The sequence below is a fragment of the Prunus mume genome, linkage group LG8 (assembly GCF_029339155.1).
Source record: "Prunus mume cultivar Tortuosa linkage group LG8, ASM2933915v1, whole genome shotgun sequence".
Taxonomy (NCBI): domain Eukaryota; kingdom Viridiplantae; phylum Streptophyta; class Magnoliopsida; order Rosales; family Rosaceae; genus Prunus; species Prunus mume.
In genome coordinates this window covers 13,969,242-13,997,230 of record NC_142705.1, presented here as the reverse complement: position 1 = coordinate 13,997,230, position 27,989 = coordinate 13,969,242, and the positions used below count along the sequence as shown (strand labels likewise).

General features: G+C 38.0%; 4 protein-coding genes across 4 annotated transcripts; all 4 read left to right on the top strand.

Moving 5' to 3' along the window:
• Positions 1 to 5: 5 nt before the first annotated feature.
• LOC103339389 (putative disease resistance protein RGA3) lies at positions 6 to 3,118 on the top strand. The gene has a single exon (XM_008242673.2). The coding sequence runs from the start codon at positions 320 to 322 to the stop codon at positions 2,828 to 2,830; it is 2,511 nt and encodes an 836-aa protein (XP_008240895.2). The 5' UTR covers positions 6 to 319; the 3' UTR covers positions 2,831 to 3,118.
• A 7,013-nt stretch (positions 3,119 to 10,131) lies between these two features.
• On the top strand, positions 10,132 to 13,561 carry LOC148914790 (putative disease resistance protein RGA1). Its single transcript, XM_089042149.1, has one exon. The coding sequence runs from the start codon at positions 10,623 to 10,625 to the stop codon at positions 13,296 to 13,298; it is 2,676 nt and encodes an 891-aa protein (XP_088898275.1). The 5' UTR covers positions 10,132 to 10,622; the 3' UTR covers positions 13,299 to 13,561.
• Positions 13,562 to 17,405: 3,844 nt separating this feature from the next.
• On the top strand, positions 17,406 to 20,183 carry LOC148914788 (putative disease resistance protein RGA4). Its single transcript, XM_089042972.1, has one exon. The coding sequence runs from the start codon at positions 17,435 to 17,437 to the stop codon at positions 18,608 to 18,610; it is 1,176 nt and encodes a 391-aa protein (XP_088899098.1). The 5' UTR covers positions 17,406 to 17,434; the 3' UTR covers positions 18,611 to 20,183.
• On the top strand, positions 18,833 to 19,933 carry LOC148914789 (uncharacterized). Its single transcript, XM_089043301.1, has one exon. The coding sequence runs from the start codon at positions 18,833 to 18,835 to the stop codon at positions 19,931 to 19,933; it is 1,101 nt and encodes a 366-aa protein (XP_088899427.1).
• Positions 20,184 to 27,989: the final 7,806 nt, after the last annotated feature.

The following is a 27,989-nucleotide window of genomic DNA, read 5'->3' as shown; positions in this document are numbered from 1 at the left end:
TCAAACCCCATGTGTGTATGAGAAACCTCATTCCCTTGTATTTAAAACAAAAACAAAAAACAAAAAACAAAAAACAAAACAAAACAAAGAATCTGGAGAAAATTGAAGTGTTAGTGTAAAGCCGCAAAGAATCTGGAGAGCAATGTCACATGGTCCTCATTATTATGCTTAGTTTTTGAGTGACATGTCATCCTTTTATTGAAAGCTTTGGCATCTCTCACTTTTGTATTCTCGGTCTTCCACTCTCATATGAATATTGCTTTTCTTTCTCTTCCTCACACATTGCTTTTCGTACTGTATACACCCTCTCAACAAAACCATGGCTGATCTTGCCTTTCCTTTGGCAACCAAACTCATTGAAAAGCTCGGGTCCATTACTTCTGAGCAGATCTTCTTGGCATGGGGCGTTGAAGCTGATCTGAAAAAGCTTCAGCGCACGATGTCCATCATCAAAGATGTTCTCTTGGATGCCGAACAAAAGCAAGAACATAACCAGCAGATACGCAGTTGGCTAAGACAGCTTAAAGATGCATTTCTCGATGCCGAGGACTTGTTGGATGAGTTTGAGTGCGAAGCTTTGCGGAGGGAAGTGGTGGAAACATTTCATGGCACAACTGGAAAGGTACGCCGTTTCTTCTCTCGTTCTAATCCAATCGCATTCCGTTTCAGAGTAGGCAATGAAATCAAGGAGATTAGAGAGAGGTTAGATGGACTCAAGTCCGATAAGGCTATATTTGATTCTCTCACTAGTATTGATCATCATGGAGGTGGTGGTGATCATCATGAAAGAGTGAATGTGACCCACTCCTTCGTTCGTGCTTCAAAGGTTATTGGTAGAGAGTCTGAGAAGAAACAAATTGTAAATCTCTTGATGGAACAAGGTGATGATGATCAAAGTGGGAATGGGAATGTCTCTGTTATTCCTATAGTGGGGATTGGAGGTTTAGGGAAGACCACACTTGCCAAGTTGGTGTACGATGATGAAAGGGTCGTTGGGCATTTCCAAAAGAGGATGTGGGTGTCTGTTTCAGTGGACTTTGAAATTACTAGATTGATAAAGATGATTCTTAGTTCTGCATTAGATACAGAGATGGGTGATAAATTGAGTCTGGATCAATTGCAAGGAAGGCTACGTCATGCTTTAAAGGATAATAAATTTTTGCTTGTTTTGGATGATGTTTGGAATGAGGATCCTATTAAATGGAGTGAGTTAAGAGATTTATTGATAGAGGGAGCCAAGTCAGGAAGTAAGATTTTAGTGACGACAAGAAATACCTCGGTTGCTGAGATGATGGGTACCATTCCAACAAGCATTAATTTAGAATTTCTTTCTTTCAAGGATTGTTTGTCTTTGTTTGTAGAATGTGCTTTTAAAGAGGGACGTGATAAAGGCTATCCTAACCTCTTTGAAATGGGAAAGGATATTGTCAGAAAGTGCGGAGGGGTTCCACTGGCAGTGAAAACTTTAGGGAGTCAACTATACTCAAAGACCGATGAACGAGAATGGAAATTGGTGAGAGATTCTGAGATATGGAAATTAGAAGGGGAAGGTGCTGGTCACATCTTACCTGCTCTGAAATTGAGTTATACCCAATTGCCTCCTCATTTGAGACAATGTCTTGCTTACTGTTCCCATCTTCAGAAGGATTGGATTAAATATAGTAGTTATGAATTGATCAGATATTGGATAGCACATGGAATCCTTGATCAGTATCATGTTCATGGGAATATGGAGTTGGAAGACATTGGGGAGCTGTATTTTAAGGATTTATGGGCGAGATCCTTCTTTCAAAACGTTATTGATAATCATATTTTCTTCAAATTTGATATGCATGATCTTATCCATGATCTTGTACAATCAATTGCACAAGGTGAGTGTTTTACAGTGAAGTCTGCAAACACCAAAGACATATCTAAAAATGTTAGACATTTGACAGTTTTGGAAGCTGACCAAAATGTTTTAACAACCTTGCAAAAGTTGAACAAAGTGCGGACTATAACAGCAGAGGAAACAAAGATTGATGAATCCTTCATGTGCACTTGCTTTTCAAGACTCAAGTATTTGCGAGTGGTTGTGTTACCTAGATGTTCATTACAAGTGTTGCCAAGTTCCATTGGTTCCTTGAAACATTTGAGAAATCTGAACTTGAGTTATAATGAAGCAATAACGAAACTCCCCAATACAATTTGCAAACTGCAGAGCTTGCAAAGTCTCGATCTTGATGGATGTGGAAATCTTGAAGAGTTGCCCAGAGATGTAAGCAAATTGATCAGCCTCACATCACTTTGGTTAACGACGAAACAAACAAGTTTGACAGAGAATGGAGTGGGATGCTTGAAATCACTTCAATTTCTTGGTATTGTCAAGTGTAGTAATTTAACCTCTTTGCCATGTGAAACGAGCTATCTTGCTTCCTTACGGACTCTAGTGCTAGACAAATGTGAACAACTGGATTTGGGGAAAGTAAATTATCAAGGAACTCCACTGAGGCTTCAAAAATTGTGGATTATAAATTTACCACGGATGGTGGCATTGCCTGAATGGCTTCAAGGAGTGGCTAACACCCTTCAATTCTTGGCTATTGACGTGTGTGAGAATTTGGAGGCATTACCCGAGTGGTTGGCAAGTTTCACATCACTCAAAAAGTTGGTCATTGGTTCATGTCAAAAATTGTTTTCTCTGCCAGAGGGGATGCGTTCTCTTACCTCCTTAAGAGATCTTGTGATTGTTGATTGTCCTGAATTGGAGAGGAGATGCCAGCGTGACATTGGAGAAGATTGGCCCAAGATTTCTCATGTGCCATATGTTTCCTTTCACTGGTTGGATTGATTTCTCGATATATAATAGATGCAAACAAGGTGGATCCCTCTCGTGTGTTTGTTCTGTACTAATTTCTAGTTTCTTTCTTCAGCTATCTCAGTATTTCTTTCTTTCCCCTTGTTTGTTTGTTGTGTTGTGTTCGTGTTGTGTTTTATTTAATTTGGATTGTTTCCTGCTTATATCTATTTTATTTTATTTTATTCAAGTTGTGGAGTGGACGACCAAAAATAAAAGAATCGTCTTTGTAAATAATAGTTGTGGACATGCGTGGTGTGGTGTGCACAACGACTTTGTTTACTTTCTTTGTATCGCTTGCTAATTCCAGTATTGTATATATGCAATGATGATTCATCCATAACATCTTCTCAAACTACCTTAATATTATGATAATCTTTATTTATTTGTTTATTTATTTATTATTATGAGGTGTCTCCTCAGCTACATCAAAAGTTTTGGTGGCTTTACATTCGTATATATAACTCTTGTCATCAGGCTGCAAAAACAGGAATACAATCAGATTGGCACTGATAATTGTTCTCCGTTAAATTTTACTCTCATCATTAAGGAATTCTTAAGAAAGGGCCCTGCATCTATTGTGGAGGAATGATGCAAGATCCTCGTACTAAATTTTTCATTTTTCATTTTTTTTTTTACCATTCTTTCTCATTCACCAATTACATCACCCAACATACATTGCACTTCAATCCTAAAATTTGCATCTTGGACCTCTTGACTTGGAATTGGCTGGTCGAATCTTGCATTCCCCCAGTTGACCTAGTCCGAGCCTCGGTACATCCAACCAGTGGTGGATTAAGGAATTTTTCGTGTTAGGGGCGAAATGTGAAAGCGCAAAGCATTTAGTTTTAAGAGAAAAATAATAAATTTCTAGAACCCACGCCAAAATATTTGTGCCCAATATAGACATATGAAATGAAACTAACTTCAAACACTTTGTCCCTTTTAGATCTGTCACTTATTTTTGTCAACAGATTGCCCCCTTCCTATTTTCTCTCAAGACTTTTCTCAAAGACTTTGCCCCCTTCAAGCAGAACTTCAAAGAACATTATGGGAGACTTCAAGGGTAGCAATAAGGGTGAGTGGGGGGTATAGCCTTCACTCGTCCCTTGTTAGATCCACCACTGCATCCAGTTCACCAAAAATTAATCCTAATTTCGAAAAACTCACCGAAAATTTCTACAAGTTCTTTGTAACATGCATGTTCATTTTTATGACCTCAAATCTATAATTTCGCCCCAAGAATAAATTCATTTCCACGTTCCATATAAAACTAAAAAAAACTGTTACTAAACAAGTTTTAAACAATTTTCAGTTTTTCTTTTATTTTAAACAGAAAATAGTTATTATGTTTCCAGTAAAAGAAAACTAAACTGGTTATCAAAGGCGACTTTCATTAATTGGGTATTTACTTTACCTATCATATTTTTCCTCAAGAACTTAGTTTGAGAATAGTAGCCCAATAAAATGACAGATTAAATATAACAAATAATCCAAAAGAGGACCAGTTGACCCATAGCCCAAAACCTTTATAACCAAATTCCACGTCGCCCTATCCTCAGAATTGTTCAAGCCCTATGTTTTGGGTCATACTAATAGACGGTATGGGCTGTCCAAAAGTCAGGATGTGTACAAATGTCTTTGTTAACTGTTTTTAAATTTGAGTAGGAGAAGCAGACCTCGATTAAGCTAATTGGCTATATCAATGAGCTCCTCTTTGCGCTCAAATTTGAATCTCCATTCTCATAGAGTGTGTGTATATATTTAATATAAGTGATAATTTAAACTACAAGGGAAGAGGAGTTTCACACACACATACGCTCTGTTAAGGCATCATGGGGATCAAAATTGAAACCACTAATCTACAAGTTAAGACTATTTTCTACCTAGACAGACCTGTTGGGGTGTGGATTAATTTTTTAAACTATCGCTTGTATTATAAAAAATAAAATAAAAGAGATTTCTGGATGGGAATTAGGCTTTATGAATATGAGTGACGGAGTAGGACTGGAAAATACATATGTGTGAGAGAGAGAGAGAGAGAGAGAGAGGACATTTGTGCCCGAAAGAGGTGAGAGAGGTGAGACAACCATGTTACAAGGGTCATGATGCATGTCCAGTAAAGGGAGAGCCCAATCTCAATCAATAGAGATTGCACAGAGAAATACCATTTGCTTTTACAGTCCTTTTTTATTTCCTTTCTTTGTGGTCATACTCATATGGATGACAATCCCCTAAAGTGGTTTCCCCACACCATCACTCATGCACATGCCATTGGTAGAGTAGAAGGTGGGTGGGTGGAGTCATGTCCTTCGAAAGTGAAAAAAGGGTGATTCATTAGGGGGGAAGGGAAGGTGGCGATGGGATGGCCTCTATTCAATATCCATAGTACAACAAACAGGATTTTGTTGATGCAATGCAACCACAAATTTCCTTTTGACTGTTCTCTCTCTCTCTCACACAGAGAGGACCCATTCAAATCAAAGAAATTATGATAAATATTAATACAGGAAAGGCCCATTTTCCCCCTATAATGAAATGGCGCATAAACAAATGATGAGCACTATGAACTCACATAAACAATTTCTAAAATCCATTAAAGAGGTTTATAGTTTTGTTCACTAGTTTTAGAATTGCAAACTAGGTATAGTTTGGACATCATCCTTTTTTGTAATGGAATCTTTCTACACCATCTTTTACATGCTTGTTGATCAGTCATAAACTTAGAAATATTTATGTGAATCAATTAACTCTTGATTGAGTGGTATTTCACGTCCTGATGTTAAAAACAATGATAATAAATGGCACCCAAACAAAGTATGTTTACGTGCCCAAAAAAAATTGTTAACATGACCATTGTTAATAGAATGCAATTTGGCAGGTAATCCAAGCTTCATGCTTATAAAATTATTGCCAATAGGAGTAATAAGGCATTTCCATGACCATATAGGTGCCATCTTAGCCTAATGCACGTTTTTATTTTATTTTGTACTTCACACCCTAAAATCAACCACGCCATGGAATCCCATAATTTAAAAAACGTCACATTCTAATCAACCCCACCACTATAGTATACTCTAAGGGATGCCAAAACCAGAGTATGCCTGTATTCTAAATCTTCGTATGTAATCCTTCATCCCTGCAGAATTCCCGGCTTGATTTAGGTTTGTTGTTGTTTTCTTCTTTATTTGCTAATCGAGTGGTTTGTTATTGTTTATGCATATAAATAACAACTCATTATGGTTCTATAATGACTAATATGAATGAAATAATAATTATCAATAATAACATATAATTGCTTTCATTTTACTTTAGACTTTTTCGGTCTTGTTGTTTTGATCTTTATTTAAAAAATTGTATTTTTTTTATCTCTTGATAGATAGATACAAAAATGCTTCTAAATTGTAATAAAATTATTATTGACCCGTATAACCTGATGATAAATTCTTTGAAAAAACGAAAAGAAAGTTGTGATTTTGATTCTAAACTCCATAATCATGTACCAACCAGTTTTTATAGTTTAATGGTATTTCTCTTCTCAATATTATCAGATGTCTCAAACGCAATTTTTCTCTCCCGTTAATTAAAAAAAACAATTCACCTCATGACAACATATTTTTATGCACAATATATTTAATCTTGTCCACAAAAGAAAATGTTACAAGAAGAAAGATTTTCCTAGAGCAGGGTATGTGACTTTTCTGGCTTTTCCATGTATGCGTTAGCCTTTATATCATATAATATGTTTTTTTTATATAAGATCATACAATATGTTTAGTTCAGCCTAGTCCTATACAGACATGATATGTCCCTTCTTGTCTTGGAGAGAGGCCATACCCTTGACCCATTACTGGGGGGTCCCATACACCACATCAAATTATTCATGTTGGCCCCTCCTTTGTTTTTGTTTATAGAGGAGGTTTGAATTTGTACAAGAGGAGGATGGAATTTGATGGCCAGGAGGCTGAAAAGTTTACAAATTCAATAATTTGCAGTGTTTCAAATTCCAGAGCTACATATATATTAGGTTTGCTAATTTTGAAAGCATTCTAACAAGATACATGTAAGCCCTTATAACTATCAATATTTTTTTCTTTTATACAACAAATATTGAGGGGTGAAGATTCGAACATATGACCTCAGGTACATGGATAATTACTCTTAATCACTTGAGCTACAAGCTCCTTACATAACTATGAAGCGTTAGTATACAATCAAGAGCATCAGAACCTTTGCCTGAGGGAGGGAAATATGTATTTAGACAGGTGATTACGATATTAGTTAGAAAGTGTTTAACATTTGGTTTACATGAGGCTTTTATATTTGGACATTAAAAATCTGCTATTCAACCATCTATGAGGGTTTTCTTCCAAATTAAATTAATAAAATATGAGAGATGTTATCTGACACATAAAAAAATCATCATGCATGTTTTTTTTTAATTTATCTCTAATGTTTTCATGAGAATCAATGCATGATAATTTTGTTAGTGTCTCAATAACATAATCCTAAAATTTCAAAAATTTCAAGTAACAATATATATATTATTTGCACTCATTTGGTCATGTATCACAAACCACCTGTCGTTGATTAGATTCTGTGAGAGAGGAATGATAACACTAACACAGAAGCAAAGGAACAATTAAAAGACAAAGTGGGCTTTCCAAAGTGGGGTTTGAAAATTATGACAAATTAAGACATAAAATAATGGAGCACTTCTAGGTTAATTAACAACACTTTTGTGTGTGTAAGATTTAGAGCACCAACTGCAGCAAGCTGCAAGACCTAGGAGAATCTGCCACTGTGCCACTTTTGTGTTGTAGCCCTTACATGTACATGTTGTCCCGTCTTCTTTTCGACAGCTTTGTCACATTGACACGTTACTTAATTTATCATCCTCTATATGAAAAACCATCTGATTTTCCCACTCTCTCCCTTCAGGAGATTGTCTTTCCCAACAAATGCTCATTGCCCCAGTACCATGTGGTAAGGGTACTCTAAGCACTTAGATGTATTGGATATGTATACAAAAATCCAAAGTTATTGAGAATGAAACAAGTTTAAAATACAATTATGTTATCAGATTCTCAATTTGATATATTTATTCAATTACATAAGAAGGTATCAAGGGATGTTATCCACGTTTTAAGCAAAATGATCACCACACGTGCTCTTACGTTGTTGAAGTAATATTTGTTGTATAGGTGTTTCACTTGGTGACGCTACACATGAGAGGGCATATCAAGAGTATCCGGAAATGAAAGTCTTGCATTATTAATTTTGACTCATTATCAACTGGCTTTGAATTGAATGCTAACATTTATACTATAATCCTCCTATTATGTCCATTAGGACCATTTTATTAGTGTAGCGTCCCCTTGAATATCGCATGATTTCTGCTTGTTTAGATAATCTTGCAGGTTTCTATAGACAAACTAAACTACATGAAAAAATTGAGTACTGACTACTGGTACTGTCAAAAATTTCCATAACACTGAAAATGTCCATGTTAGGCTGACATCATGTGAAACATATATAACCCACATGGAAGGAATCCTAGGTTTACTTGTGGCTTATGCTTGCACGTATTTGTTTCCTTAAAATCGAAAAGATATTTGGAGTGGTTGGTTGCTTTGATTTTGAATAGTTGTTGGCTCTTAGTTTCTATTTTATTTTCACGTTTAGCTAGTTCAGGTCACTGAGGAAATTTTATTCATGTCTTTTTTTCTTTTATATAGTTATATTTTCAGATATATATAACTATAGATGTTATTATTGTCTTTCTCTTTTCCACAATTGAAAGCCGCTTTAAGCTGCAACCACTTGAAATATATAGCCAAAAGGGAAGTGCGCAGGAGTAACAAGAGTCAAGGCAATGAGTGATGCCAAGTAACTAAGTTCAAAAGTTTAATGGGCTCTTAAAAGCACAAGTGCCAAGCCAACCCCCAATTATGCATTGGTTAACAAAGAATATGCTCGGCGGACCTACATGTTTTATGTACTAAAATAACCATTTAAAATTCACAAGGTACTTGCTTCCTAAAATTAAAAATGATATAGCACAATAAGTCTTACAAAACAAAATGATTCATCTTTTCTTTTTCCCTTTCTCTATTGTTGTAAAATTTGCCAACATGACTACTATTTATTCATAATTTTTTGCACCTTAAATTAATAATGGCAGCTATACATAGGGATTATGCAAAATATTTAGGGTTGTACAGGATCCAAACTAATTCGTCAAAACTGATCAATCCAATTCAATATAATGTAATTTTATTAGTTTCGATAATATCAGCGGATTGGTTCCAATCCAAAAAATGAAAAATCGATTGGATCGATTTGATTAGCAGATCCAGAGTTTGAAATCCAATTCTGATATAACCTTTTTAAAAAAAAAAGCAAATATTTACCTTTCCTAATTTTTGAAACTAAACCACCTTTCACATTTTACATATACTAATGCACCAACACAACGTTGTTGATATTTTTTCTCAAAACAATATATTAATATAGCATAAAAATTTTAGATTTCTAACTTTTTGTGTTGACTAAAGCGTTTCTTTTTTTAAAGGAATTGATGCAACTTCAACTCTAAAATTTATTTGTGTCTATAGCATGGTATTATCTAAAACTTATTTATGTCTAGTTTTCTACCTTTTGTGTCGAACTTCTGTAATGTTGTTTTCTAAAATTTATTTATGTCTATTTATTACATACTTCATGATATTTTCTATCGGATTGAATTCTATACAATTATCTTTGTGATTATCATATTTTCATACAAACCGATCATCCAATCCAATTCAATTTACATTGGATTGGATTGGTTAAATTCTGACATCCGAACACATTGGATTGGATTGTAAAATCTCAAATTCAATAAAATATTGGATTGAATTGGATTGATAAAAATTCATTGGTTTCGAACCAATGTACACCCTTAAAAATTTTGATTATGGAATTTCTTTTGGTTTTTTTATATATAATGAATTTGAATTAAAATTATTAATTAAATGAGGATAATATGGTAAATTCACACTTTTTCATATTTAAAAAAATTAAAATTAAAAGAAAAATCAGATAATGAATTCTATTTTTATGGAACACACCTATCCATTATCTTTTTTAATTCTAAAATAAAATTTTTTTAAAAAAAGCCCAAATGAGAGGCTAGTATTATATGAAAAGGAAAAGCATGCGCATCCGATTTTTTTAAAACTTTGCTTCTTTTTTATTCCAATAGCTGAAGACGCGCATGTATGATGTCTCCCACTTTTTTATTTATTTATTCTTTATGCCCTATTTTTTTTGGAAGAATTCTTTATGCCCTTTTTTCCCTTCGTTTTGCTGCTGCTTCTTGTCCACTTTTGCTTATGTATTTTTTTTCATCTCAAATTCCATTTGGTCTGCGTTTCATTTCCTCCTCCTTGTTGTAGTTTCCTGTCGTTTGTGGTGGCAAGGGGCAGAAAATCAATTGGAGTTGGAGTTCTTGTTCTTTGCTTCAAGTTGAAGAAAAAATACTCAAAATTCAGGTTTTATTGTTCTTTGTTCTTTGTTAAATTATTAATTTTTATATGTAGTTGCAATATTGTTATTGTTTTGGTCTTAGGTGTTGATTGTTGAGATTTTTATTTTGAAGAACAAATTGCTGAAAGTCTAAGAGGATTTTTGCATAATAATTTTTTTTAAAGTGTTTCATTGGAATTAACACATCTCTTTGTCCCGTAGTGCAATTTGTTAAAATTGTTTTTTTTTTCCTTAAAAAAATTGACACGTTTCTTTAATGATAAAGAATGATATTTGCGTTCACCCACCAACCTCAAGTTGTCAATGTGAATGCAAGTATAGGTTTCTATTTGAAGCCAAATTCAAAGTCAGTTTATTTCATTCATACATTGGGAAACTAAGAGCCAAATATATATCTCCCAATTCCCCTTGTATTCGCCTCATCAAGAACAACATGACTGAACTCGCCTTTCCTTTGGCAACCAAACTCATTGAAAAGCTCGGGTCCATTACTTCTGAGCAGATCTGTTTGGCATGGGGCGTTAAAGCTGATCTGAAAAAGCTTCAGCGCACGATGTCCATCATCAAAGATGTTCTGTTGGATGCCGAACAAAAGCAAGAACATAACCAGCAGATACGCAGTTGGCTAAGACAGCTTAAAGATGTATTTCTCGATGCTGAGGACTTGTTCGATGAGTTTGAGTGCGAAGCTTTGCAGAGGCAAGTGGTAGAAACAGTTCATGACACAACCAGAAAGGTACGCCGTTTCTTCTCTCGTTCTAATCCAATTGCATTCCGTTTGAGAGTAGGCAATGAAATCAAGGAGATTAGAGAGAGGTTAGATGAGCTCAAGTCCAATAAGGCTATATTTGGTTCTCTCACCGTTCTTCCTCATGGAGATGAAGGTGATCATCATGAAAGACCCTTCGTTCCTGCTTCAAAGGTTATTGGTAGAGAGTCTGAGAAGGAAGAAATTGTAAATCTGTTGATGCAACAAGGTGATGATGATCAAAGTGGGAATTCTAATAATAAAGTCTCTGTCATTCCGATAGTGGGGATTGGAGGTTTAGGGAAGACCACACTTGCCAAGTGGGTGTACGATGATAAAAGGGTCGTTCGACATTTCGAATTGAGGATGTGGGCATCTGTTCCGGTGGACTTTGAACTTACTAGATTGATGAGAATGATTCTTGGTTCTGCATCAAATACAGAGATCAGTGATAAATTGACTCCGAATCACTTGCAAGGAAGGCTACGTGAAGCCTTAAAGGATAAGAAATTTCTGCTTGTCTTGGATGATGTTTGGAATGATGATGCTTTGAAGTGGATTCAGTTGAGAGATCTAGTGATAGAGGGAGCCAAGTCTGGAAGTAAGATTTTAGTGACGACAAGAAATATCTCAGTTGCTTCGATCATGGGTACCATTCCAACAAACATTAATTTAGAATTTCTTTCTTTTGAGGAGTGCTTGTCATTGTTTGTAGAATGTGCTTTTAAAGAGGGACGTGATAAACAATTTCCAAACCTCTTTGAAATGGGAAAAGATATTGTCAGAAAGTGCAGAGGGGTTCCATTGGCAGTGAAAACTTTAGGGAGTCAACTATACTCAAAGACTGATGAACGACAATGGAAATTGGTGAGAGATTCTGAGATATGGAAATTAGAACGGGAAGGTAGTGGTCACATTTTACCTGCTTTGAAATTGAGCTATACCCGATTGCCTCCTCATTTGAGACAATGTCTTGCTTATTGTTCCCATCTACGAAAGGATATGATTGGATTTAATAGTTGTCAATTGATCAGATATTGGATGGCACATGGAATCCTTGATCAGTCTGGTGTTCATGGGAATATGGAGTTGGAAGACATCGGAGAGCTATATTTTAAGGATTTATGGGCGAGATCCTTCTTTCAAAACGTTATTGATTATCATGTGTTATACGAATTTGATATGCATGATCTTATCCATGATCTTGTACAATCAGTTGCACAAGGTGAGTATTTTACAGTGAAGTCTGCAAACACCAAAGACATATCTGAAAATGTTAGACATCTGACATTTTTGGAAGCTGACCCAAATGTTTCAACAACCTTGCAAAAGTTGAACAAAGTGCGGACTGTAGCAGCAAACATAATAGACATTGATGAATCGTTCCTTCACACTTGCTTTTCAAGATTCAAGTATTTGCGAGCAGTTGAGTTACCTAGATGTTCATTACAAGTGTTGCCAAGTTCCATTTGTTCCCTGAAACATTTGAGATATCTGGACTTGAGTTATAATGAAGCAATAACGAAACTCCCTAATGCAATTTGCAGACTGCAAAGCTTGCAAACTCTAAATCTTATTGGATGTGTGAATCTTGAAGAGTTGCCCATAAATATAAGCAAATTAATCAGCCTCACATCACTTTGGTTAATGACAAAACAAACAAGTTTTACAGAGAATGGGGCAGGATGCTTGAAATCACTTCGATTTCTTTATATTACCAAGTGTAGTAATTTAACCTCTTTGCCGTGTGAAACAAGTTATCTCGCTTCCTTACAGACTCTATGGATAGAAAAATGCAAACAATTGGATTTGGGGAACGTAAACTATCAAGGAACTCCATTGAGGCTCCAAAAATTGTTTATTTTTTATGTACCACGGATGGTGGCATTGCCTGAATGGTTTCAAGGAGCGGCTAACACCCTTCAAGTCTTGATTATTGGCTCGTGTGAGAATTTGGAGGCATTACCTAACTGGTTGACAAGTTTCACATCACTCAGAAAGTTGATCCTTTCTTCATGTCCGCAATTGTCGTCTATGCCAGATGGAATGTGTTCTCTTACCTCCTTAAGAACACTTATGATTGATGATTGTCCTGAATTGGAGAGGAGATGCCAGCGCGACATTGGAGAAGATTGGCATAAGATTTCTCATGTGCCACATGTTTTCTTTCACTTGATCGATTGATTTCTCGATATATAATATATTCGAACAAGGTGGGTCATCTCGTGTGTTTATTCTATATTAATTCCTAGTTTCTTTCTTCAGCTGCCTCAGTTTTTTTTTTTTCCCTTCGTTTGTTTGTTTTCTTGTGTCTTGTACTGGGTTGTGTTTTATTTAGTTTGGATTGTGTCATGCTTGATCAATTTGATTTTATTTAAGTCAAGGATTGTAAATATCATTATGGTGTGCACAACGACTTTGTTTACTTCCTTTGTATCTCTTGCTAATTTCAGTATTGATTGTATATATATGCAATTAATGTGATGATTTCATCCGTAATATAATCACAAACTACCTTATGATAATACTTTTTTTTTATTTTTTTTATTTTTAGTATGAGGTGGCATTATTATGGCTTTATATTCGCATATATATAACTCTTGTCACCAAGCTGCGAAAGCAGAAATTAATTAAATTACAAATTACACTCAGGTTGGCACTCATTATTAAATCCATTTTTTTTTCTTAATAACCAAGTTCTCGGTTAAAATTTATAGTTTTTTAGTTAAATACCCAATTCTCCACCTAGTCCTATTGCAAAACCCTATATCATTTAATCTTTATAAACATACTCAAAATAAACCCAAAAATCAACAATTGTATATTTTTTAAATTTAATTAATAAGATGAAATACCTTTACTACCAGGGGCAGAGGTAGAATTGTAAGGTTGGGGGGCCGAAATAGAAAATATAAGTATATAGAACACCTAAATATTCAATATTTACATGTTTAGAGCTAAATATTTCTAATTAAGTCATATCTAATTTGTTTTAGAGGACATTTTAACTCAAATTCTATATATTATATATAATATAATAGAGGAGTGATAAAAATATGGGGGGCCAGGTCCACTCCAGGTCTAGGAGTGGCTCCGCCACTGTTTACTACCCTTTTTAGCATTAAATTAGTTTTGGATCTCGTTTAAATTAGAATGCAGAGAACATAAAAATTCCCTCTCCTCCTTCAAACCCTCATCTCTCCTATGTTCTCTCCCTTCTTCCCTCTCTCTCCCTTCAAAGTAAACCAAACAATCTCAGAGCCATGGACCAACTCAAGACTAGGGGTGGGCACTCAAACCGGCAAACCGGAAATCGGAGCCGAACCGCACCAAACCAAACTCAAAAAACCGAGTTGACCAAAAAGTGAATAACTGGTCAAAAATTGAACCGAACCGGTTTTGACCAATTTTGATCCGGTTCAATGTCTTCAAAAATCGGACCGGGCCAAACCGAACTGGTCAAATTAAAAAATATATATTTTCAATATATATTTATATTTAATGCTATATTTTTAATCTCACAAAAAAAGAACTAATATTTATCCAAGTTCAATTTCAAAATATCTCTATTTTCTAACTTGAATTATCCAATTTCAAGTAAAAATAATAATATTTCAGTTGAGAATTATATTAAAAAATAATTTTTATAATCCGGTTCAAAACCAAACCGAACCGGAATCGGTTCAACCCGAACTGGACAGTTTTTGAATTTTTTTATTAAAATCGAACCGAACCAAAATGGATGAATAGTATCAGATCGGTTCTAATTTGAAGCAAAAACCAATCCAACCTGAATCATGCCCACCCCTACTCAAGACCAACGAAACGTTAACCCTATTCTATAGCCATGGTAGAAAAATCCTCCCTTGTCACACCGACGACAATCCCCGTTGCTGGAAGTTAGGTTTGGACTTCTAAGTTCTTGGTCTAAATTATGGTGGAACATCGTACATCTAAAGCTATAGACTTTATTGAAGATTAAACGACGTGGGGTGCAAGATGACCCATAAGTCCGGTCTTCTTGTTTCGATTTAGTTGTTAGGCTCCTTAAGCCGCCAATTTGCATTTTGGCCTATTGGTTTTCCAAGACGGGTGGTCGGATTTCTACCAGGCTCAAATGACCTTAAAGAACATTTTAAATGTCACTTTAATTTTTCAAAATCTATGATTTTTCATCTGACTTTAACACCATTCAATTTTCCATCCATTTTAAGGGTACTTTAGTCTTTCCATTTTCAAGGGTATTTTAAAAATGGAAAAATCATTATATAAAAAATTGTATATCTTTTAAACAATTAAAATTGAAAAAAAAAATTTCTCACCTTCCCCCATCCCATGTGCGCCACCAAGGCTCCAACCAACCTCGCCTACTTTGAAATCTATTCACCCTTCCCTCTTCCCCTTCCTACTTCTCTCTCTACCATGGAAGACCTAGCCTCCACACACAAATTCCCTCAGCACACCCAAACTGAGTCCACCTTCTTCTTCTTCTTTTTCTTCTTTTTTTTTCTTTTTGAAAATTTTAGATATGCGCACCATAAAAATTTTAGACACTCTCTCTACCAATGAACACCATAAAAAAATTTATACATGCTCAGAGACAGAGAGAGAATAGGGAAGGGGGTCATGTGCGATGTGTTTTAGAGGTGGGTGGGGTTAGGGTGGTGGAGAAAGACAGAGATAGGTATCTATTTTTTTTGGAAAAATGGAAAGACTAAAATACCCTTAAAATGGATGGAAAATTCTATGGTGTTAAAGTCAAATGAAAAATCATGGATTTTGAAAAATTAAGATGTCATTTCTCTTAAATTTTTCTTTAAGGTGACAAATAGAAATTGAGGTATAAGTTCAAGTGACATTTCTACAACAATCCATATATATAATGTAAATTTGGAAGCAATAAAGGGGAATAAAAGTGATTAAAATAAATTAAAATACCAAAACCAAACCTAAAGAACAAACAAAGAATAATACTTGAATTTCGGCATGACTTGTACTTTACTAGAGGGAACTTTCGTTCTTTTATAGGAATGGAAATGGAACTTGATGGATTGAGACTATTCCTGAAAAAGATTGTGACGGTTCAAATAAAGGGGTATCTTTCATAAATAGAGAGTATGCCAATTGCTTCATCAGCTTGGCTTTTAAAGCGGCAATTTTTAATCCATCGGCTTTTATATTTTTATTTATTTATTTATTTACACAATGATATGTTAGACTACTCTAATGTATGAGGGGATCGAACTCTGGTGTAAAGAGGCAGGTAGACTGCACTGGTCAACTAACCTAACTCACGCATGCTAATTCATCTAGTTTTGTGATTGCAAAGTAGGCTTCTATCTAATTTTGAGTGTATTAGGGTCTATACAAGTAAGTGTTTATAAAGATTGACATTTGTCAAATTATCGAGATAAGGCCATGTGTTTCACCAAGGTTCTCTTAGAAACCGATATTATATGCCTCTAATGGTAAACAAAGAAAGGCATTGCTTAAGTTAGACATCAAAGAATAAATGTTGAGTGCCCCGCTTTACTCTCTCTGTTTTTGGGTTCTTTATGGCTTGGAACTTAGCTAGTGTGATCAACTGCATGAAGGACTTGGTTATAAGTGTTGAGCAAGCAAAGAAAAAGAATATATACTTGAATTGGCCATGACTACTTGTACTTCATTAGTCGCTCCTCTCTCTCCCTCACCTCTCTCCGTCGGTTGGATTTTACAAAATTGATGATTAGTGGGGACTCTTCTTTGCATTCTAACCTAACCTAACAAAAAAGGATTTCAACCGAAAAAAAAAAACGAAGAAACAAAGGAATGCATTGCTTAGGTTGGACTTTGACTAATAGATGCTGCATGCGTCACTTTTCTTTCCCTATATTTTCTTTAATGATCAAGCAAATTAAATAGTCTCAGAAGTATTCACAATGATTTTGAAAATTTTGGATGATGAAAAAAATATTTATAGCTCTTCTTTTTGCATGCATGTCCCTCAATGATTTTGGAAATTTTGGATGAATTTGTTAATTCTGAATAAAATTTTGGAAATTTTGGATTCATTTCACTAGCAAGTTTGAGACTTCCACAGTGAACTAAAAGACTTGCCCTCCTACTTCTTTACGCTTCATAGAATCTGGACTGCAACGTCTTTGGGTGACTTGTTGTCCTGTAATTGAGGCTTTGGTATCTTATTCTTTTATTTTATCTTCCCCTCATGTTGCCTTTCTATATGAAGAGATATTTTTGTTTTAGTTAATTGAAATTCATATACTCCGTCTGTAAACAATATATCCCAATTCCCTTGTATTCACCTCCTCAACAGAACCATGGCTGATCTTGCCTTTCCTTTGGCAACCAAACTCATTGAAAAGCTCGGGTCTATTGCTTCTGAGCAGATCTGCTTGGCATGGGGCGTTAAAGCTGATCTGAAAAAGATTCAGCGCACAATGTCCACCATAAAAGATGTCCTCTTGGATGCCGAACAGAAGCAAGCTCATAACCAGCAGATACGCAGTTGGCTACGACAGCTTAAAGACGTATTTCTTGATGCTGAGGACTTGTTGGATGAGTTTGAGTGCGAAGCTTTGCGGAGGGAAGTGGTGGAAACATTTCATGGCACAATTGGAAAGGTACGCCGTTTCTTCTCTTGTTCTAATCCAATCGCATTCCGTTTCAGATTAGGCAATGAAATCAAGGAGATTAGAGAGAGATTAGATGAGCTCAAGTCCAATAAGGCTATATTTGATTCTCTCACCATTCTTCCTCATGGATATGGAGGTGATAATCATGAAAGGCCCTTCGTTCCTGCTTCAAAGGTTATTGGTAGAGAGTCTGAGAAGGAAGAAATTGTAAATCTGTTGATGCAACAAGGTGATGATGATCAAAGTGGGAATTCTAATAATAAAGTCTCTGTCATTCCGATAGTGGGGATTGGAGGTTTAGGGAAGACCACACTTGCCAAGTGGGTATACGATGATAAAAGGGTCGTTGGGCATTTCGAATTGAGGATGTGGGCATCTGTTCCGGTGGACTTTGAACTTACTAGATTGACAAGACTGATTCTTGGCTCTGCATTAGATACAGAGATCAGTGATAAATTGACTCTGGATCAGTTACAAGGAAGGCTATGTGAAGCTTTGAAGGATAAGAAATTTCTGCTTGTCTTGGATGATGTTTGGAAAGATGATGCTTTAAAGTGGAGTCAGTTGAGAGATCTATTGACAGAGGGAGCCAAGTCAGGAAGTAAGATTTTAGTGACCACAAGAAGTACCGCAGTTGCTGAGATCATGGGTACCATTCCAACAAACATTAATTTAGAATTTCTTTCTTTCAAGGATTGTTTGTCTTTGTTTGTAGAATGTGCTTTTAAAGAGGGATGTGATAAAGACTATCCTAAGCTCTTTGAAATGGGAGAAGCTATTGTCAGAAAGTGCGGAGGGGTTCCATTGGCGGTGAAAACTTTAGGGAGTCAACTATACTCAAAGACTGATGAACGGGAATGAAAATTGGTGAGAGATTCTGAGATATGGGAATTGAAACAAGAAGATGGTGGTCACATTTTACCTGCTTTGAGATTGAGTTATACCAGATTGCCTCCTCATTTGAGACAATGTCTTGCTTACTGTTCCCATCTCCAAAAGGAAAGGATTGAATATGGTAGTAATGCATTGATCCAATATTGGATAGCACATGGAATCCTTCATCAGTATCGTGTTCATGGGAATATGGAGTTGGAAGATATCGGAGAGCTATATTTTAAGGAATTATGGGCGAGATCCTTCTTCCAAAACGTTATTAATTGGACTATGTTCTACAAGTTTGATATGCATGATCTTATCCACGATCTTGTACAATCAGTTGCACAAGGTGAGTGTTTCACAGTGAAGTCTGCAAACACCAAAGACATATCTGAAAATGTTAGACATTTGACAGTTTTGGAAGCAGGCCAAAATGTTTCAACAACCTTGCAAAAGTTGAACAAAGTGCGGACTATAACAGCAGAGGAAACAAAGATTGATGAATCCTTCATGTGCACTTGCTTTTCAAGATTGAAGTATTTGCGAGTGGTTGGGTTACCTGCATGTTCATTACAAGTGTTGCCAAGTTCCATTGGTTCCCTGAAACATTTGAGATATCTAGACTTGACTAGTAATAAAGCAATAACGAAACTCCCTAATGCAATTTACAGACTGCAGAGCTTGCAAACTCTATATCTTGCTGATTGTGAGAATCTTGAAGAGTTGCCCAGAGATATAAGCAAATTGATCAGCCTCATAACACTTGAATTAACCACAAAACAAACAAGTTTTCCAAAGAATGGGGTGGGATGCTTGAAATCACTTCGATGTCTTGCTATTTCTAGGTGTAGTAATTTAACCTCTTTGCCGCATGAAACGAGCTATCTTGCTTGCTTACAGACTCTAACGCTATACAAATGTGAACAACTGGATTTGTGGAACGTAAATTATCAAGGAACTCCACTGAGGCTTCAAAAATTGTGTATTGTAATTTTACCGCGGATGGTGGCATTGCCTGAATGGTTTCAAGGAGCGGCTAACACCCTTCAATTCTTGGCTATTTACGGGTGTGAGAATTTGGAGGCATTACCTGAGTGGTTGGCAAGTTTCACATCACTCACAAAGTTGGTCATTGATTCATGTTATAAATTGGCGTCTCTGCCAGAAGGGATGCGTTCTCTTACCTCCTTAAGAGAACTTGTGATTGAAGATTGTCCTGAATTGGAGTTGAGATGCCAGCGCAACATCGGAGAAGATTGGCCCAAGATTTCTCATGTGCCACATGTTTCCTTTCACTTGTTCGATTGATTTCTCCATATAAAATATATGGAAACTAGATTCCTTTCATGTGTTTGTTCTATACTAATTCCTAGTTTCTTTCTTCAGTTGTCTCAGTATTTCTTTCTTTCCCTTTGTTTATTTGTTTCCTTGTGTCTGGGTACTTACTAGATTGTGTTTTATTTAGTTTGGATTGTTTCATGCTTAGATCAATTTGATTTGATTTTATTCAAGTTGTGGAGTGGACGACCAAAAATAAAAGAATCATCTTTGTAAATAATAGTTGTGGACATGCGTGGTGTGGTGTGCACATACTTTGTTTACTTTCTTTGTATCGCTTGGTAATTCCAGTATTGTATATATGCAATGTGATAATTTCATTCATCCATAACATCTTAATATTATGATAATCTTTATTTGTTTATTTATTTATTATTATGATGTGTCTCCTCAGCTAGATCAAAAGTTTTGGTGGCATTATGGCTTTACATCGGTTGTCACTGGTTTTGGTGGCATATGGGACCTCTTGACTTGGAACTAGCTGTTCGAGTCTTATATTCCCCCCTGACCTAGTCCGAGCCTCTGTACATCTAACTAGTGGTGTATCCATGAATTTTTGTGTTGGTGGCAAAAAGTGGAAGTACAAAGCATTTAGTTTGAAGAGAAAGATAATAAATTTCTAGAACCCAACGCCCAAAGAATTATATAGACATATGAAATGAAACTAAATTTATATAATTACAGATATCTGCCAATAGCTTCGTTCCTTTTAGATCCGTCACTTATTTTTGTCAACTGATTGCCCTTTTCCTATTGACCCATAGCCCAAAACCTTTATAACAAAATTCCAAGTAGCCCTATCCTCAGAATTGTTCAAGCCCTATGTTTTGGGTCATACTAAAGCGTACCAGACGGTTGGGCTGTCCAAATATGTATAAATGTTGTTAACTGTTCTTTTTTTTTTTTTGGTTGTTGAGAGAATCATGTTAAACTGTTTTTAAATTTGACTAGGAGAAGTAGACCTCGATTAAGCTAGTTCGCTATTGCAATGAACTCGTTTCTTTGTGCTCAAATTTGAATCTCTCTTCTCATAGAGTAAATTAATACATACACATATATATATATATATATTAATATAAGCGATCATCTAAATAACAAGAGAAGAGGAATTTCACACATACATATTGTCAAGGCATCATGGAGATCAAACCTGAGACCACTGGTCTACAAGTTAAGGTTATTTTCTACCTGACCGGACCTGTTGGTGAGTAGATTAACTTTTGAAACTATCGTTTGTATTATAAAAAATAAAATAAAAGAGATTTCTGGATGGGAATTAGGCTTTATGAATATGAGTGACAAAGTAGGACTGGAAAATACATATGAGAGAGAGAGAGATACTCATCACTTTTGTCGTGTAGCATAAGGTTAAAGCCTGACTTTTTCGACCTTGGGCCTAGTTATTTATTTTTTCAAATAGGCCCAGACTTGAGAGGGATGGCTTCGTTGGGGATGGATGAGTGTGAATGGGCCTGGCCCTATCCTCCAAATAGTACGACTACCTTTGGTCCATTTACCAAAATTGGGTACAAACATTGGCCCCTAGTTTTGATGGGCTTGGGTCAAGTCTATCAAAATTAGACCCTTTAGCTTCTTGGCTATGTCTTATCATGACGGTACGAATTTTTTGAAAAGTACACGCCATCATAGCGGTGGCAATACATCAACTGTCTCCACTTTTCACGTCTGGCAATTAATTCGGCCTGCCAAAAGATAACTTCCCTATTTCTGGTTCTTTGAACTTCGTCTCTGAACACACCCCCTTGCTTATTTCCTCTTCTTCCTATTCCACAATCGCATACTTCTTCTTTCTTGAGAAAATTGCCATGGTTCTAATACGCTCAAGGGTCCCAAGGTCTCTACCGCCAATCCTCGTTGGATGTCCGTGAAGAAGCCGCAAGCACGCCAGCGATTTTCAGCTGCTCTTGTGCAAAAGCCGCTAGTTCGGCGGCTATATTCCCTTTCCCGCTGACCTTGAGAGGTCCCTACAAGAGTCCGTTCCTGGGCCCGCATTATTACAAGGCCAAGCCTGAAAAGTTGTTGTCTTTGAACGCTTGCTTAGTCAGAGCGCCTTTCGCTTATGGTTTAGAAAACATCAACTGGGGGTCATGGGATACGCATTTGGAACGGCTAGGCTCGGATCCCTCCATTCCTCTTCCGGAGGATTTTCTTTCTTGGGCCGATTGGGTGGATGCGATGCTGCCCTTATTTAAGGAGAAATGGATGTTGAATGGCATTTACCAGGCCATCATGTTGTCGAAACATCAGATTACTCTGAACCATTCACTGATAGGCGCCGCTTTGTGCTTTTGGGATAGCACCTCAAACTCGTTTGCCTTTGGCCCTGGGCCCATGACTCCACTATTCTGGACATGGCGGCCCTGTTCGGCTTTAGACCCCACGGGCTTAGTATTGATGCTTTAGCCGATTTTGAAATGAAGAATCAGAAAGTCAGGGTACCAATGAGGGCTAGTGCGTCCGAAATAATGCGTCTGAAGATGTATTCGGGCTTCGTTATGACCTATCAAGGTATGGATGATCCAGATCAGGAGCACATGATGTTTCTGCTCTTTTGAACAAATTCATTTTTCCTTATGCTGGTGAAGGCGTGAGAACGAGTTTATGCATTTGGCCGAGGCTCTTCATAATGAATCGGACTTGGCGACCGGGCCTTTTATGTTGGCGTTGCTATACCATTGTCTTCATTGGATTACGTTGATCCGCTCAACTAGAATGTATGCGGCCCTATCTGGATGCTTCGATATGGTCGAGTGGTACTTTCCGCCGGGAGTGCAGGCTCGGAATCTTTGGAAGATGACGTTCAAGAAGGTGACGCTCTTGCCATTGTACTGGCTACTAGGCCGAGATGGTTTATCAGGAAGAGTGTTTTATTTTCTTCAGAGAATGTAGGCAGCGTCCTAAGGCAATCCGCTTCGTTCCCTGTTGGGTTCCATGTTTTGGTTTGCAGAGAGAGGTCTCCATGAAGCTCCTCAGCATTGGAGACATCTTCTCGATTTTAGCTGCATGCTGACATGAGCGTTTCTTGCTTGGCCAGCAGAGATATTTTCTTTGGAGGGGCTTGTTCTGATAGAACCTACACTTATGGGGCGGAAGCTTACAACCCTCAATATGTGAGTCGTCAGTTTGGGCTTGTTCAGGCCATTCTTGAATTACTGTATAGCCTCTTAATAGAGGGAACTCATGGTGGAACTTGTCGATGACTCCTCAATAAATTTTGTCATTGAGGTCTTCGGGGTGGAGCCGAGGTGAGAAAATGAGAGTACCTCCTTACGATCCTTCCCCACTTTGCACCTCTGCATTCCACGAGTTCTGGCATGATAGACTATCTTCCTGGCTACCTGAATCTGCGAAACTTTTCTATGCCTCAACGCTCCAGACTGCCCTTTTGCCAGATTGATGATGAACAAGAGGAATACCATATGCGGCACAACCTGGTGCGCTACCAAGGCGAAGCCATAATAGGTAAAAATGTACTTTCTTTAATGCTTGTTTTTCATCCTAGTTTAGTTACACCATTTTCTAACAATCTGGATTGTTTTTGGTATTCTGACAGAAACCATTACTGATGATCCATGTGGCCCTGATTTGAATGGTAAGTTCTTGTTGATTTTGATTTCCTTTCCGGTTTTGAGTGGAACTAATTGTATCAACGCCTCTTTTGTAGTTCGAGATGTTGTTCCCGGTGATGCTGATAACTCAATGTTGCCCCCTAGCTCTCTCGGTCCTCCTTCTGTCCTTGGCTCGAGATCGCTAGGCAAAGGAAAGGCTCCCTTGGAGGATCCTAGTGAAGATGATGAAGATAATGATGATGGGGAAGAGGAGATACCGCTTGAAAGGAAATGCAGAGCCCTGAATTGTGATTCAATCCCTGTAGATGGTATGTTTTCTTTTCTGGCCCTTAGTATTTTCTGGTTGAATTTTTCCCTTGCCCTTTTTAAAGGTCATTTGCATTTCTCTTTTTAAAGTTGAAAGTAAGAGGGCGAGGGTAGAATCATCTGCTGATCGATGAAGTGCTTCGTGGGCCCAGAAGAAGTGCATCAGGTTTGACCTAATTCCAAATCCTTGTCTTTTAAGCACGGTTTTTGTCCTTCCTAACTTTCATAACTTTCATTCTGGTGGGCCCAGAAGAAGTGCCTTGGGTAAGGAAAAAGTCTTTGGTCCTTTTATTTCCGGTATACCCAAAATGGTGACATTGAAAGTGAGGACCATCAAACTTGAGGACGGAGTCGACCTCCCTCCTTATGAACCGCATTCTGGACCATGTTGTCCAGATTCTACTCTTCTGCGAAGGCACTTTCGAGGTTGGATCCTCTTTTTCGAGACTTCGGCATGCCACGGTCTCACGGGTTTAGGTCCAAACCTCCTTTTCCGAGACCTCATAGGCCTAGATCCGAACGTTCATCCAATCTTACTAGCGCTGTGGGCAAACGCGTTATCATGGAGCTGAATCAGCCTGACGTGGTACTTGTTACTGCGGTGGATGCTCTTAGGTTTCTCTAGAATGTAATTCGAGCTCCTGAGTTTGATCCCGTGACAGACCTTAACACCCTATCCGGGATGATGCCTCAGATCCATCAAATTGCTATGGTAAAGCCTCATCTTGCTCCTGCATGCAAGCATATGGAGCAGTGGTTGAACAGGACTCTGAAGCATATTTGCATTATCAAAGAAATTCTTCCCGCTGCCAGGGACCCAGATGAGATTTTGGAAGACCACTAGGATCGCAAGGAAGGGTTCATGGATTTGGCTGAAGCTACTGAGAAGGTCTTAGAACAGCTTGATGTTCGGAGAAAGAGGAAGAAGGATTAAGGGCTGATATCTCATGATCTTCGGTTGAAGGCAGAGATAGAAGCTAAGGTGAAGGACATTCGGGCCCAGATCACTGCTAGTGGTTCTGCTGCTCAAGAGATAACTTCTCGGGCCTTTCGGGCTCGGCTGGCTCTAAAAAAGATGGTTTTTGCCTGACGTGCCCTAGATATTGATATGGAGGAGCTGGCAGATTTGATTACCACTATTTTAGAATTTCTTGGTTGAATTTGTTGTTGTGTGTTTTATTCTCCTCGGGCCTGGATTTATCTTTTGTAAAACTATCCAACTTTCTTCTTTTGTAGAACAGTGCCTTTGCAGGTTGTAATTAATTAGCCTTTTTCAATTTATCTTTAATTAACAGTGGCTATTTATTCCTAATGAGTAGAAATAAATATACCAATAACCGTTAATCAATTAGTTTTAAGGAATAAAGGCATAAATGCCTTAATACCCTTAAAATTTTGGGACTCGAGCTAGTCCTGACCAAGGGTCTTTTCACGCCGTATGGTACATACTCGAGTGAAATTTTGTGGGGCGTCGTGCCCTTCCTGGCTCATTTCCAATTTTGGCAATGTGGCAGAACCAGGTGGCGTGCCGTCTGATGGGGGTTGTGAAGGGTCACGTTGGGCTTTAAATATGTGATTTGACTTCTCCCTTTCTCTTCCATACTTCCTTCCCTTGATAGTGTCAAACCCTATACTTTCAAGCGGGAGAACTTTTCCGAACCCTAAACCTCAACCCTCCTCTTCCATTTCTCTAGATATGGTGCCAAAAAAGGTTCCGGCTACCATTCTTGACTCTTCTTCTTCTTAGGAAACTGCTACCCTCCCGATTTTCTTTCGCGCAGCGTAATGTCTTTGCCGCTGTTTTTCGACAAGGGTCTATAGGTTCGCTGCTGGCCGAGTGGACTTCCTTCTTTGCAAGGATCTTCTCAGCTTTGTGAACGATTACTGTGTGTTGGGTCCTAGGTATGTGGACCAAAAATCTGACCAACTTTGGAATTATGAAACTCATCCCATTCGGGCTCCTATTCCCGTTTGCCATGTTGAAGGTATCGACTGGTCGAACTAGAATAAGATGCTTCCTAGTTTTTTTTCGAAAATCGACGTGTTTAGTATCGACCTTCGCTGGGCTGATTGGGTGGCGAAAATGGAGCCGCTTTATAAAGATTGCTGGTATGATAATGGCATCTACCATGCCATAACGTGCTATACTCTTCAACTTCAGGCTGATTCGCATCTTCTGGGCTCTTCTTTGGCTTTTTGGAACAGTGCTTCCAGCACTTTTGATTTCGGAGTTGGTCCCATGTCGATTTCTATTGTTGACCTTGCAGTGATTTTTGGATTTCGTCTTTCGGGCCTGATTGGTTCTACCCGGGCCTTTGGTGCTTTTATGGGTGCATTCATGAATCGATCGATGGATTACCCTCATGGCGAACACATAATGTTCCTGATGTACTGGCTGAATCGATTCATCTTTCTTAGCGCTTCCAATTGCATTACAATGGAATGGCTTCATCTGGCCGAGAGCTTGGTGTCTTATCGGGATATTGCTACTGGTCCCTTGATTTTGGGTTCCATTTATAGTGCTTTGAGAGAAGCAACCATTGCTCCCATCAACCTCAATGTGAAGGGACCCTTGTGGAGGGTGCAAATTTGGTTGTAGTGGACTTTCCCGGAATTAAGAGGTCGAGACCTGCGTACCACCTCCACCGGTCCCTTGGGAGATCTAATTGAGCCTGTCCGTAAAACGATTGAGGAATGTTTTACTTTCTTCATGGGCCAAAGAGCGAAGTGTGACTCGGTGGATGATGAACTCGCGAAGCCGCTCTGGTTCAGTGGATAGGCTCATTTATCAAGGTCCCTGGATGCAAATGCCCCTTACTTATGAGAATATGGACATTTTTTCGTGCTTGCAATCCTGGGACTTGCCTTGTAGTGGCAGGATGGATTCCAGAAATTACCAATATGGTGTGGAGGCCTATAACCCTCAGTTTTTTAGTAGACACTTGGGTGCCCCCAAGTTATTCCTGAGCTGAACTATTCTTTGATCAACAAGGGTTCGTCCTATCGTTTTCCAAAACTGAGTTGAGAAGATCTTCTAAAGGTTCGAGCCAAGTATGAAGAATCTGCCATGGTGTTGGAGTTGAAGCCCTACCAGCCCGTTTGCTGTGGTACTCTGCCCTTCCAGGCTTGGTAGGATAATTATCTTGGTAGATTTAGGACCATAGGTGCCGCATACAAGAGATCTTTCAAAAGCTGCCCTTTTCGCCAAAATCTTAGCGAAGACGGAAGGCATGCTCTGTGAACAGATCGCAACTGACAACAAACTTCCTTTAACCAGTAAGGATAAAGAACTTTGTCAATTTTAAAGCGTTTCTTTCCTTCTCTAAACATTCGAGTTTTTATGCAGCTTTTGCCAATTACCAAACACTTTGCTCTTACGCCCAATTGATGCCTTTGCTAAAGAAATACCCGAAGTTTATCTATTCGGGTTCCCATCTTAGCTCGGAAGCGGAGCTTAGGGAGGGTAAGAGTTCCTCTCGGTCCTACGCCCAAGATCGCTAACCTTTCCGTAACGCGCGAGTCTTGGACCTGCTTTGTTCGCTTTTTCCTATTCAGGTAATTAGAGTGTTAGAATGAAGTGGTTAACCGACACCGTTCGCTCGCTAATCGACCTTTTCAATCTAGTGTAAGCACAAAGAGGTCGCTGTCGGAGGAGACTGATCAAGTCGGCGATACTCTGCTCACCCCGGCCGCCTAAACTTAACGGGCCAGATTCTCAACACGAGGCTCCTGAATTGGCTTCAACGCCCCTAGTAATTATCGAGCTCTTCATTTCCTTGCATGTTCTCAGTTTTGCCTTTCTCACGTTTGGTTATTTTTACAGATTCTGACCTTCCTGGTCCGAGCCCTACTCCAATTCCTGTTGTGGGAGTCCATGATGCAGAAATTGTTGTCGTAGATGAGATGGATCCTCTACCCGCTTCACCTTTGAGGGAAGAACGTCCTTTTGAGGTAAAAAACTTTTTTTATTTTTTTTATTTTTAAAAACAACAGAAAATTCATTTCTTTCCCTGTATGTAAGTCGGATGCCAGGGGAATTCTATCCGAGACAGTTGTGCCGGCAGAGACCAATGCCTCGGGTATTGGGGAGGGAGGTTCGAGGAGACAACCTGTGAGGAGGGCCTTCTCGA

Excerpts from the sequence above, each read along its gene's own strand:
- LOC103339389 (XM_008242673.2), top strand. The coding sequence starts at position 320 with ATGGCTGATCTTGCCTTTCCTTTGGCAACCAAACTCATTGAAAAGCTC.
- LOC148914790 (XM_089042149.1), top strand. The coding sequence starts at position 10,623 with ATGATAAAGAATGATATTTGCGTTCACCCACCAACCTCAAGTTGTCAA.
- LOC148914788 (XM_089042972.1), top strand. The coding sequence starts at position 17,435 with ATGGCTGATCTTGCCTTTCCTTTGGCAACCAAACTCATTGAAAAGCTC.
- LOC148914789 (XM_089043301.1), top strand. The coding sequence starts at position 18,833 with ATGGAGTTGGAAGATATCGGAGAGCTATATTTTAAGGAATTATGGGCG.